This window comes from Macrotis lagotis, chromosome 5 (assembly GCF_037893015.1).
Source record: "Macrotis lagotis isolate mMagLag1 chromosome 5, bilby.v1.9.chrom.fasta, whole genome shotgun sequence".
Classification (NCBI taxonomy): domain Eukaryota; kingdom Metazoa; phylum Chordata; class Mammalia; order Peramelemorphia; family Peramelidae; genus Macrotis; species Macrotis lagotis.
In genome coordinates, this window is record NC_133662.1 from 93,689,374 (window position 1) to 93,703,308 (window position 13,935).

General features: G+C 34.3%; 1 protein-coding gene across 5 annotated transcripts in view; it reads left to right on the forward strand.

The window, feature by feature from the left end:
- The window catches only part of KLHL32 (kelch like family member 32), a 307,584-nt gene that overhangs the window by 133,457 nt on the left and 160,192 nt on the right, over positions 1 to 13,935 (forward strand). For 4 of the 5 annotated variants that reach the window (XM_074187203.1, XM_074187201.1, XM_074187197.1 and 1 more), the window contains one exon: positions 13,320 to 13,427. The exons of the other annotated variant lie outside the window; for it this stretch is intronic. In XM_074187203.1, coding sequence (XP_074043304.1) covers positions 13,320 to 13,427 — 108 coding nt within the window. The remainder of the gene's footprint in view (positions 1 to 13,319; positions 13,428 to 13,935) is intronic. 5 annotated transcript variants of the gene reach the window in all.

Here is a 13,935-nt window from a genome sequence, read left to right on the forward strand (position 1 = left end):
ATCCCTCGTGGAGAAATTCCTTTCCATTAATTCAGATTACCTGTCTGCAACCTATGATTTTTATAGAATTGCCTGAAATGTTCAGAAATAGATGATTTCCCAAGCTCTGAAAATACTTTGATACAAATTAAAGTCTATTCACCCTCAAGTAGATCTGTGGTTTTATGAATTTGAGAGTTCCCTCCAATGATGTAGATCCTCACCTGGTGACTCTTGTTTATATTTTCTCATAAGAAGGTCTTTCTCTTTCTGACAATACAAACATAGCAGTGGAAAACTTATGCTGATTTGACAGTGAGAAAGACATCAGCATGGTGTAGTAGAGAGAGTGTTGGACTTGAAATAAGGAAAACCTGGATTTGAATGCTGTCTCAGGTGCTTACTAGCTATATAACCCTGGATACATCACTTAATGACTTTTAACCTTCGTTTCCTCACCTGTAAAATGAAGGAGAATTGGACTACGTAGTCTTTAAAGTCCCTTTCAGCAACAGATCTCCAAATTCTGTTAACCTCTCTGGATCTCATTTTCTTCATTTGTAAAATGAGGGATTTGCATGAGAATACTTTCAGTTGTAAATCTGTGAACTTATACTGATGATGATGATGATGATGATGATGATGGTTTGGAGTCTAATTAAGTAGAGGTTTAATGTATATTTTATCTATGACCACAGATATTTCTAACTCCAGAGCTATATATGATTTCCAAATAGAAAATTTAGTTAAGCAGTCCCATAGATGAAGAAAAATTCCTATTATCTCCCCAATTCACTTGCTTTCCCTGATAGAATAGTTTCACTGACAGTTTCTTTAAAAAAAATGTTTTATTCTAAATTTAGCAAACACACCTCCTCATGAACATTTCCATATACAAAATAAAACATAAGATAATTATATGAGAATCTATGAATCTATATTATGACAACTTGCATTTAACATGTTACTTTCTAAACTATTCTTAACTGTTTCCTTCTGAACTTCCTTATGTTCTCTTCTGCATATTTAAGAAAAAAAGTTTCAATGATCCTCTTTTTTTCCTTCTTTTTCTGGGGAGGTTGGTGACAATACTTAGTTTGCCTCTTTCCCTTGGTAGTTTGTTTCATTGTAGGCTAGCCTACAATAAATTTTGCCACTGTCTATGATATTTTGTCATTTACCATGACTCAAAGAACCCTGATCTATATACTGTATTTTTAGGACTCAATCTATTTCGTTTCTATGTAAACTTGAGGAGAAATAATTCACCGTAAGTCCATATCCCTGGCTACAACCTGCCATTGCAAGGGATCTAATTCCCATAAATAGGGTTTTCTATCAGAAAGATTTATGGTGGCAGCAGGTTATCATCAGTCAAGGGCAAGTCATGACAACAGTAAATTTCACCAAAGTCAAGGTAGTCCTGTAGAAAAAAACTACATTCTAGGAGTTATAGTTAAACAACTTTGGTTTATAAATGTACTCCTGTAGAACACTGCAGTTCCATACATCATGTTTCTCTATTCATCCTTATGCTATGATGTCATCTGCTTTTCTTAACAATTTTCCTGCAGTAGATTGAATTTCTTATTAATTTATCTTTAATTTCTGTTAGCAACCTGTTGTCTAAAATTTCCAACTGTCAATATATTCTTCCTTTTGTATGCTCTAAGTCTCCCTTGGTGAGATTTATAATCTTTGTGGAAATGAAGGAGTATTTTAAAAATAACAATATTAAATTTCAAAGAGCATTCCTGATTGTCTTATGATTGCGGAGCTAAAACATAAAAAAAAATTCTGTCCAATTATAAGTTCTCTTAATCTAATCCTTTAATGCATCAGTAATCAACAATTTAGATCTTATACTGTGACCAAATACAACCATCCCTAAATTTCATTGACCTTAGAGTGAAATATCTCCTTCTGCCTCTGTTTCAGGAAAGTATCACTTTAATGGGTGTCTCCAACTTGTATCCAAGGGAGAATCCTCCTCAAAGTTTTGATATGACTCTGATATTTCCTTTCTTCTTCTCTCCCTCCCTCTATATAGTTGATTAGCTCTTGTTTTGTATATTTATTCACTTTTACCTCCAAATCATTGATTCCTGCTTGTAATAATATGTAGAACATAATGAAACCTTTTTTGGGGGATGGGGAAACAAGACTAAAATTTTCAGGGTAAAGACAAGTTCATAGTATGGAACTCTTAACAGCATGATTTCATGCTTCAGCCTCAATTTCTTCTTTGTTACATTATTATTTATCTGATAATATCATGTGTTATCATAAAAAATGGATTTTTTTGTAAAAAATGAATGAATGAATGAATGAATGAATTTAGAAAGGGCACTACGTTATGCCCAGAAGGAGAGAGCAAGATTAAAAAGATATGGTTCATGGCTTTCAAGAAGCTTATAGTGCCTTTGGCCACTTTTCTCTAATTTGCATTCTCCTTTTTTAATATATGAAGCTACAGGATCCATATTAATGCTGAAACGACTGAGCAAGGTTGAATACCCTGGTAGATATAATATTAGGTACTGATTCCTCTGTGAATGCCTTTGATATAATAACTTACCAGTCAGTCCTCATTGTTTCATCCCTAAACCAGCCACTTCTTCCAGACTTTCAAAGAAGTAAAGCAAAGTTTAATCCTTGTCTTGAGCACTCAACCTAAAACTTGTCTAGAATTGTTCCCAAAAGAAAGAAATAATTTAGTGGGGGCTAGGTGGCACAGTGGATAAAGCACTGGCCCTGGAGTCAGGAGGACCTGGGTTCAAATCCAGTCTCAGACACTTAATAATTACCTAGCTGTGTGGCCTTGGGCAATCCACTTAACCCCAGTTGCCTTGCAAAAAACCTAAAAAAAAAGAAATAATTTAGATGGTTACAAAATACCCTGCAACTACACATCAACAAACCATCTAACCTTTTTCCCTCCCTTCCTTCCCCCTTCCTTTTTCATTCCACATTGATTATTTTTTTAATTTTTTTTAGGTTTTTGCAAGGCAACTGGGGTTAAGTGGCTTGCCCAAGGCCACACAGCTAAAGTAAGTGTCTGAGTCTGGATTTGAACCCAGGTCCTCCTGACTCCAGGGCCGGTGCTCTATCCACTTCGCCACCTAACTGCCCCTCCACATTGTTTCTTGTAGTCCACAAGAGACCCATAACATTTCACTAAATAGCACCATTCATACTGGAATGAATGTTCAAATTGAACTTCATGAACTCATGCAACCCTCTGGTGTCTGGTGAAAACTGGAGTAATTACTTTCTCTGCCTGATATCTTCTAAGGTCAAGGTCCTTCCTGTTGGAACAACTTCCAAATGTATGAATCCCAGCATGTGAAGTAAATGACCTTTAATTTATTTTTCTTTCTTTCTCTTTTTTTTTTTGGAAAGCAGAATGTGTGTTCTTTCAAAAATGTAGCACATCACTAAAGTTATAACATTTCTTTTCTTGTGATGCACACAGTGGAAAAAAGGCATCACCAACAGAGATAGTGATTAATTTCTGCCCCTGTTTTAGGAAAGTGTCACTTTAATGGGTGTCTCCAGCTTGTATACGAGGGAGATTATTTTCCATCATTCTCAAAGTTTTGAGATTACTCTGCTAGACTCATGGTTACATGCAGAGGGCATGGGAATATGTGCTGACCCACAGTTCCTGAGGTCAAGATTAGCATGGAGATGGGGAGAGAGTGGGCTTTAGTGGCAGAGAGGGGCCATCATACCAGTAATATCTTGGATATCCATCACATAAATCTTTAAGGTCAACCACTATATCTCAGGCTTCTTATTGATTGGAGGCCAATGACAAACCATTTTGCATTTTTTGCTTCTGAAAAACTTTCAGAAAAGCAGATGTAGGCATCTCCCTTGGTAACCTTCCCCATTTTTTAATAACCTTTGCTCTCAGGAAGTTCTTCTGTTTAATTAACTCAGATAATTCCTTGTGCAGTTTAAGCCCAATTCATTCTTCTTCTGTTTGTAAGGGGAAATGGAGAACAGCTGGTCACCATTTACTATAACATGCCAGATGTAATTATGACTTGGGAGCATGATCAAGCATAAGATAAAAGTGGTTTGGGGTGAATGAGTTTTATTTCAAGCCTAACCATCTATAATAATAAAGGGGAAATGAAAAATAATTGTCATTTCTTCCTAGTGTTACCATGCAAGAGGACTCTAATCAAAATCAAGATGATATAACCTGAAAGTAATTCTTTCAATTTGGCCTTTGATTCTTCAGATTTTTAACTAACACTTCATCAAAGTGTAAGCTACAACTGAGAGATTTCTTCCAACAACGGGTTGTCATATAAACAGAATTCATTAAATGTTAAAATGAGTTTCATCTAGAATTTTCCATTCTATCACTTCCTGCACATGCCAAATAAACAGGTGACTAGTACATTTCCTGCGGGACTTGGATTATTTATTTATAATGAGATGAACTAGTGATATAAAAACATGCTGAAAGCCATGGCATGAATATTAAGGAGTTCATGGTAGATTTGCATGTGGAAGATACTGAGGTGGTTCCTTGTTGACTCTAATATTAAGACAGAACGAATTTATAACAGATTTAAAGTGTGCTGGCAGCATGAAATCAAATCTGAATGTTTTGGAGTTTGATGTGCTTAAAATGGGGTCTCTTCTGTGTGAAGAAATCTGACAAATTTGTGTTTGCAGTGAGTAGATTTGAATGGAGGTTAAAATTTTGTATGTTCATGGATCTATGATTTCATCAGTTGCAACTCCCTCTAGTAATGCAGGTTGCAGTCCCGGCCACCATGCCTGTTCATGCCCTGAAGTTATTGTCCATATGTTCCTCCTGTATATTTCCCAAAAAATATTGCACTACAGCAGGAATTTTTGACTTTTTTGTGTCATGATGTCTTTGGCAGTTGGTTGAAACCTTTCTCAGAATATTTTGAAATGAATTAAAACAAAATACACTGGATTACAAAGGAAATGGCTCATCAAAATGCAATTTACACATGTGCATATACATACCCTACATATACACACACACACACACACACAGACACAGAGAGAGAGAGAGAGAGAGAGAGAGAGAGAGAGAGAGAAATATCTGCAAGTTAAAGTAACCCAGACTAAGAACATCTCCTGTGCTATCAGATTTCCTTTTTTTTTAAATGGCTTGTGGATAAAGACTGTCCAATTGTTGTGTCTAATTCTTAACATATGATCACCCAGTATTCAGAAAAATCCTCAGTTTCTTTGATATGATAATCCATTAGGGTGTCTTTTTTTTTCTTATCCCTTCAGTATTTGCTTTCCTGATAATTGGTTGGTGATTTAGATGTACCTTTACTGTGTGGAAGTCTTACTTAGTGTCCCTCCATCTGCTCTGGTTCACACTTTACAGTGTGTGTACTCTTTAAGGTGGACTTGCTATGGGTGGGAACCAGCTAAGAAAGGTGATAGTTGTAATAAAAATAATTTTAATTGCTCATATTTATAAATTGTCTTCTGTTCCCAGTAACATAATAAAGTACATAGATAGTGCAATTCTTCTCATTTTTATAGATCAAAAAGTTGAGGCTTTGCTTAATGAACGATTAAATAATAATTTTTATTATTATCTTTCATGTTCACCTTCCTATGCTTCTCCTGAGTTTTGCGTTTGAATGTCACATTTTCTATTTAACTCTGGTCTTTTCATCAGAAATGTTTGTAAGTCCTGTCTCTATTTCAATAAATATCCATTTCCCCAACCAGAAGGATTATACTCAGTTTTTCTGGGTAGATGATTCTTGATTTTAATCCTAGCTCTTTTGCTTTCCAGAATATCATATTCTAAGCAATTTGTTCTACTACATGGAAGCTGCTAATTCTTCTGTGATCCTGACTGTTACTCTACGATACTTGAATTATTTCTTTCTGACTACCTGAAGTATTTTCTCTTGACCTGGACACTCTGGAATGTGACTGTAATATTCCTGAGATTTTTTTAGAGGAATCTCTTTCAGGAGATGATCTGTAGATTCTTTCATTTTATAGCCCACTACATATAAGATATTGGGACAACTTTTCTTGATAATTTCTTGAAATATAATGTCTAGGCTCTTTTATTATGGTGTATAGGTAGTTTAGTAAGTCTTAAATTATCTCTCCTTAATCTCTTTTCCAGGTCACTTGTTTTTGTAATGAAATATTTCACACTTCATTTTTTTTTTGTTCTTTTAACTTTTTAAATTTATTTAATGTTAATTTATTTTTTGTTGTTGCTTCATGGAGTCATTAGCTTCCATTTGGCCAATTATAATTTATAAGGAATTATTTTCTTCAGTGGACTTTTGTGCACTATTTGACCAATTCTGTTTCTAAGGAATTCTTTTCTTTAGTGAATTTTTCTACCTCTTTAACCATTTGGCAAATTGCTTTTTTAAAGTGTTATTTTCTTTAATATTTTTGTGCCCCCTTTACCAAGTTGTAAGTTCTCTTTTCATAATTTTCTTGAATCACTCATTTCTTTTTCCCAATGTTCCCTGACCCTCATCTCTCTTTAACTCCTCTAGGAATTCTTGCTGGGCTTGGGTCTGCTTAACCATTTTTCTTTGAGGGGTGGAGGGTAGTTTGTAGCTGTTTTCACATTGTTGTCTACTCCTGAGTTTGCCTTAGTTTTCCCTGTCATCGTAGTAACTTTTTATGGTCAAATTCATTCTTTTGTTCGTTTCTTTGCTCATTTTTCTAGTCTATTTCTTGACTTTGAACTTTATGTTAAAGTTGGATTCTTGTAACCTTTGGCTAGGAAGCCATTGTCCCAAGCTTCAGGCTTTTTCATGTTGCTATTTTCAGACTTGGTTTCTTGGGGTCCACAAGTGCTTCCAAGGTGGTTTGATGCAGGGAAAGTTGTGATCACTGCTCTCTTGGTCAAGCATTGGTCTGTTTGGTCTTTCCCCAGGAAGGGTCCCTGGTCCTTGTAACCCCAAGTGCTATCATTCCTCTTTGCCTTGCAACTTTAGTCCAGGCCTCTGCTTCCTTGTGACCAGTCCCTACAGGTCATCTTCTCTCTTGAACTGGGACCCAGAGCTGCATGTGAGCCGTAGAGTTGCCAGTTAGTGTCAGCTGCACCCAGTGCCAGCAGAGGGTCTCCTGTAATCTTTCTTATTGCTCATGCGACCTCCTTACATAGTCTGTGGGCTGAAATCTTCCAAAGATGCCTTTGTTTATGGCCACTGTTGCTGCCGCGTTTGTTGGCTCGGCAGTCTTCTACTCAAATGTCACAAGCTTCAATTGCCAACAAACTAAGTTTTCTTAGTTTGGAAAAATGTTTCATCCTGGTCTTTTATTGGCTCTGCAAATCTAAAATTTGATTTAAGATGTTATTTTAAAGTTGGTTGAAGAGGATGTGGAGAGTTCAACAGAGTTGCCTCTAATCTGCCACTTTGGCTCTGGGAGAGAGTAATTTGAGAAATTTGCCTGAAATCTACCCTGCAGATAGATTCTTCCAGTGAACATCCTTATTCTTTTTGTTGGGTTGGTAGTTTGTTACATTGTGAAATAAAGGATCCATTAAAACAAGGACTTTGAAAAGCTATTTTTGCATACAGTGCAATATTTTTGATTTGTTTTCATAGCATTTAACCTCTAGTGTTAATGCTTTCAATAAAATATGGTTTGGAAGAAGCTCACAGCCAAAAAAAAAATACTAATCAATTGACATCCTTCTAAATGGATTTAAAAACTACAACTTCACATAGTCTTATCAACAATTGTTTCATTCACACAAAAGATTTATTTTTTTGTATTGGAAACTGATACAAAAATCTCTAGGTTGTTAATAAGGTAATCTAGGATAATATGCTTGGTTTATTTTAATGGCTGTCTAACCATTTCATAATTATTCTTTGTCTTTTATTAATTTAGAACCTCAAAGTTGATGTGGCTTTGCTCAGAAAGCAGAGGTACAAATCTATTTTATTTTATTACTTAGAATAGGGATGTGTCTCAGGGACCATCAGGAGAAAAGAATAAAAGCTTAATAAAATACAATGATAAGGGACAGCTAGGTGGCATAGTAGACAGAGCATTGGCCCTGCAGTCTGGAGTCATGAGTTCAAATCCAGCCTCAGACATTTAATAATTACCTAGCTGTGTGACTTTGGGTAAGTCACTTAACCCCATTGCCTTGCCAAAAAAAAGATAGTGATAAGTACATGGAAGTTCTAGTTCCAATTCTAATACTAGCTGTCCCATTGAGCAAGTCTCTTCACTGAATTGCAGAATCTCACATTTCAAAGGGTCCTCAGAGACTACTTAGTCGAATCCAGATCTGATGGAGGATTCTCTCTACAATAATCGAAAAAGTGGTCATCCAACTTTTATTTAAAAGAGGTGTATTTCACCTGCAGACCTTAGGATCATTCATATATTTATTGTAGTGTTTGGTGGTGATGTGGGTTGCATTGTATTTATTAATAGATATTAAATTCTGTATGCAGTCCTAGTGGACCTTATGTTGGGTAATGTGGCCAAGAAAAGCAAAAAGGTGAACAACCCTGACAACTTACAGTGAGAGAGAAATCTCTAACTTTAGAAGCTTTTAGGTAGCTTTCTTGGTTAAAGTGTTTTTTAAACTCTGTCTTTAATATACTTCTTTACAACACTCACCTACCTTTTGGTTCTGCCCTTTAGGATCAAAATGAATTTATTCCTTCTTTTCACTTGTGAGCCCTTCAGATAGTCAAATTGCCATGATCTGCTTCCTTTCTGCCTTGCCCCATGCTTGTCTTCTTTTCTACAGATTATATCTCTAGCTCCTTTAATTAGTCTTCATGAAATATGAATTGAAGAACCTTCCAGTTCTAATGTTCTATGATTCTATGCAGATAAATTGGTATTTCTGCCCTTGATGAGCCAACAGTGTCTGGTTAGCCCATATGGCAATATAATGCTGCTAATGAGAATTCAATCTCCATATGGGCCAGTTAGATTTTTAAATTTAAAATGTCTTTAAATTAAATTTTAATTTTTTTTCCGCTCTCATTTCTCCCTTTTCCCATTAAAAAAAAACAAAGTCCTTATAACAAAGATTCCTTGTCAAGCCAAACAAACTTTTTCATTAAAAATGTCTAAAAAATATGTCTCATTGTGTACCTCTAGTCTATCACCTCTCTGTCTGGAACTGAGTAGGATGACTCATCATTAGTCTTCTGTATTCATGGTTGATCGCAGCATAGATAAGATAGGTCTTTCAAGTTTTTTTTTTTACAGTGTTGTTGTTCTAATATAAATTGTTCTCCTTCTTTTCATTTCTTTCTGCATCACTTTATATAAGTCTTCTCAGGTCTCACTGAAACCATTCCTTTCATCATTTCTTATGATATAATATATTCCATTACCTTCATATTCCATAATTTGTTCACCTGTTTCCCAACTAATGGGCATCATACAAGAGTTGCTATAAATATTTTTGTTCATATGCATCCTTCTCCTTTCTCTGAACTCTGGAGTATGGGCCTAGTTGTTCACAGTTAATTGACTTTGGGGATTTTTTGGTAATTCCAAATTGATTTCCAGATTGCTTGTATGATTTCACAGTTCTATCAATCATGCATCAGTCTGCCTTTTTTTCCTACTGCACCTCTTTGTTTAAAAAATTTTTTTCTTATTAAGTTGAAACTCAGAGTTTGCTTTAATATCCATTTTACCAACTATTAGTGATTTGGAGCATATTAAGTTATGATTCTTGATAGCTTGGATTTATTTATTCCTTTTAAAACTCCTGTTCACTTTCTTTTACTTATAAATTTGAATTATTTTCTGTTAATCTTCTAAATGGGACCTTATCAGAGAAACTAGCTGCAAATATTTTTTTTTGCCTATTTCTCTTCTAGTGTTAACTGTTTTAGTTTTGTTTGTGCAAAAACTTAATCTTATATGATCAAAATTGTCTATTTTATCTTCTTTGGTCTTCTTAATCCTTTGTTTGATGATAAACTCTTTCCACCACCATATCTATATATCTTTCTCATATCTGTTTTAAAAGTATTTTCTTCCTTGCTTCTCTTTATGTCTAGGTCTTATACCTATTTGGAGCTTTTCTTAGGATATGGCATGAAATGTTCATTTGTATTTAGTATCTTCCAAATTGATTTTCAGTCGAGTTTTCAAGGTAGTAGTAGGGTCTTTGGGTTTTATTAAATATTAGGCTGGTAAATTCCCTCTATATTGTATATACCTAATCTGTTCCCCTGATCAATTTCTCTTTTCCCTTATGTAGTTCCAATTTTTTTTGATTATTATTGTTTTGTAGTATAGTTTCTGATCTAGATAGCACAGTGGATAGAGTGCTGGCCCTGAAGTCTGGAGGAACTGAGTGCAAATTCAGCCTCAGACACTTACTAACTTGGACAACTCACTCAATCCTGAAAGCCTTGCATCCAGGACTCTTCAGTTGTCCTGATGCATATCTAACCGCTGGATCCAGATGGCTCTGGAGGAGAAAAAGTGAGCCTGGTGACTTAGCATAGCACCTTCTTCACTCTAGTCTAATTACCATACAAGTCCTGGCATCACCTCCCTGATGTTATGGTCTTCTTTGAGAAGGAAGGACAAGCATCTTTAGTTTGAGATCTGTTACTTACTGCTCTCCCTGTTTCCCATTTTTTTCCATTATTCCCCCTTATCTTCTTGACTTTTTATTCTTCTAGATAAACTTTATTATTATTTTTCCTAGATTTATAAAATAATCCTTTGGTGTGACTGGTATGGCATTGAATTAGTAAAGTAATTTAGGTTATATTGTTATTTTTATCATGTTCACTTGACCTATCTATGAGCAATTAATATTTATACAATTATGTAGGTACATCTATTTTTTTTTCTGTTAATAGTATGCATAGAGTTCCTGTTTGTGTCTTGGCAGATGAACTCTCAGGTATTTTCTGTCTTTACCTTCTGACTTATGTTGGTAATATATAGAAATGCAGATGAAATATGTAGATTTATTTTATGTCCTATGACTCAGTGGAATTTTTTGTGGTTTGGGTCAATTTTTAGTTGATTCTGAAGGGTTCTCTAAGAAATAATTTAGTTTCTTTTTTGTCTGTGCTTAATCCCTGAATTTCTTTTTCTTGTCTTATCACTAGAATTAAAATTTCTAGTGCAAGTGGTAGCAGTGACAGTGGAATATTTGCTTAACTTTTTTTAACTAGCATTTTTATAGGAAAACAAAACCCAACCCAACCCACTATTCAGTATTTACTGGTTCCCTGCTAAAGCATAGGTAATTACTTTACAAACATATGCCTTTGGTCACAAGGAGGACTAGGTGTCACGAGACAGAACATATCAAAATTCCTCTCCTACTAATAAATGGTTGGTAATAGTTTCTCTCTGTATAAGGACATAAATACAATTGTACTGTTTATTGAGTAATTTTTGCACGCATAGTTTTTTTCCTTTATGGTTTGAGTATGAACTGATCATTTTTAGCTCCCGGACAGCGATTTGATTGTATTAAGCCTAATGCCCTGTTCAAAATCAATGCATTATTATTATTTAATAAAGATGATCCATTTTAGATTGATTGAATTTTAATTTCACACTGTGTAAAGTAAATGGCACTGTATCTCTCAGGAACCATCAAAGGTTAAACCATTTTGAAAGGAAGGTTGCTAATTTTGTTCATGTTAATTGCAATAAGAAGCAAATATAAAAATGTATTTCCTAAAATAGTGATTCTATACCTCTTTAATTTTTATAAATGTACAGAGGGAATTTTAAAAAAAAGGTTTGTTATTTCTTTTTGCCTTATATTAAGTATTTTCCACTATTACCAACTTGCCACTGAATCTTACCATGTTAGAAAGAAAAATCATTTGAGCAGAACTAAACCAGACAAGCAATAAGGCATGGTAGAAGAATGTAGAACTTGCTCAAGACCCAAGTTAATGGCTTAAGCAAGTTACTTAATCTCTCTTGCTTCAATTTCTTCATATGTCAAATAAGGGGATTGAATTAGATATCCTTTTAAGTCCTTCCCAGCTCTAAATTGATAATCGTTGGGTATGGTAGTATATGCTAGAAAGTACTTCTCTACCAAAATGACAGGAGAATCTATCTGTTCCCAGACATTGGACATTTTGTGTTTTTTGCTTTCACCAAGAGTATTGTTATAGATATTTTCCTACGAAATACATTTCATTCTGTTTCAAAGCCTCTTTATCTAGGTGTTGAGAATAAAGAATATAGATATTTTAGGAAATAGAGAATATTAATATTTTCTTTTATGTAGTAGAATTTCCTTTCTGTTTCATACCTGGTTGATCCATGGGTTTAGAATAGAGATTATGAATTCAGTGATTTCTCTTGAATAATTCCAAATTGTTTTCTAGTGTATTTAGATCAATTATTGTTCTACCAGTGGCATATTAGTCATTTTTCTTCCCTTACATCGTATTTTGAACATTTCCTTTTCAACTTTTATCATCTTTTAAAATTTGCTAGGTAGTAGATAAAACCCGTTTTAATTTATATTTTTCTTATTAGTGGTTTGGAGGATTTGAACATGTGGTTGAAGATGTGCATCATCACTTTTATAAACTATTTGTTTATATCATTGATCTGTTTTAATCTTAATTTATTTGTATCAATTTCCTATGTAACTTGGATACCAAAATTTTATGAGAGATTTAATTTCAAAGATTTCCTGTGACATTTTCTCTTCTACTTATGTTTATTTTGTTTGTGCTTTTTAGATTTTAAGTAATTGAAGTCGGTTATGTTATTTTTTATTATTCCTTCTAGACCTTTTCTGGTTAAGAATGTATCTCCTAGCCATTGTTGTAAAAAATTACTTCATTCTCTTCTTTTAAAAGTGGATGTACCTCCTTTCATTGGAGTTTATTGTAACATATGATATTGATGAAAATATAAATCTGTTTTTTTTACTAAAACTGTTCTCTAATTTCCCCAGTTTTTGATTGTTCTTGGTTAAAAACTTCATCTCTGCTTCACATAGCTACCTAAATGATTTTCCTAACATGTCTTATCACTTCTCTACTTAATAAACCCTAGTGACTCTCCCTAACCTGTAGTATAAAATATATATACCTTTGTTTATTTTTTAAAGCCCTCTACATTTTGGCTCCAACCTTCCTTTCCAGTCTTACATGTTTCCATATATGTAAAATGGGAAGTCCCTTCTAGCTTTAAATCTACCATTCTATTTGCCTTTGGAAATGCATCAATTACCTCTAATTTTTCATACCATTCCCTCCTTCCCCCACCATGTATTGTCTCCCTTCTCACCTTTTGAATACTATAACTCTCTCTCTCTGTTGCTTTCTCTTTTTCCCCCTCAGGCAATGTTCAGTCTATGTATGGTGGAAAGTGGAGCTGATGAAGTGAATTTACACGGGGTGACTAGCCTTGGTTTAAAACAAGCTCTGGAGTTTGCATACACAGGACAGGTATTGTATCATATGTGAATTTAGAAAATTGAAAAACAAGATTGCACTGAACCTGAGTCAAATAATTTTCAGTATATAAGATCAAATTTAAAAGGTAATGCAGCATACTAGATTTCAAGTTTGATCTGGGCCAAGGAAGGATCTGAGTTTCCTTCCTACTCTGAAGCTTATCATTCTGTCAAGTGACTTATTAGCTTCTCTGTACCTCAGGTTCCTTTGATGTATTATATAGGAATAATAATATCTATAGTACTTGCCTCAGAAAATTGTTAACTTCAAATGAGATCTTGTTTAGTATGTGAAACTCACTGAAAACTTAAGTGCTCTATTTATATATAATATATATGTATATATTATATTTAGTAGTTATAATTATTAGGTAACACTTTTTTTGGTAGTTTGTTATGTTCAAATTAGTATACCTTATATTAGAACTAGAGAGAAAGGAAATAATTAACAAGCATTTATTAAGCACTTACTGTGTAAAGAACATTGTGCTGAGTTCTGG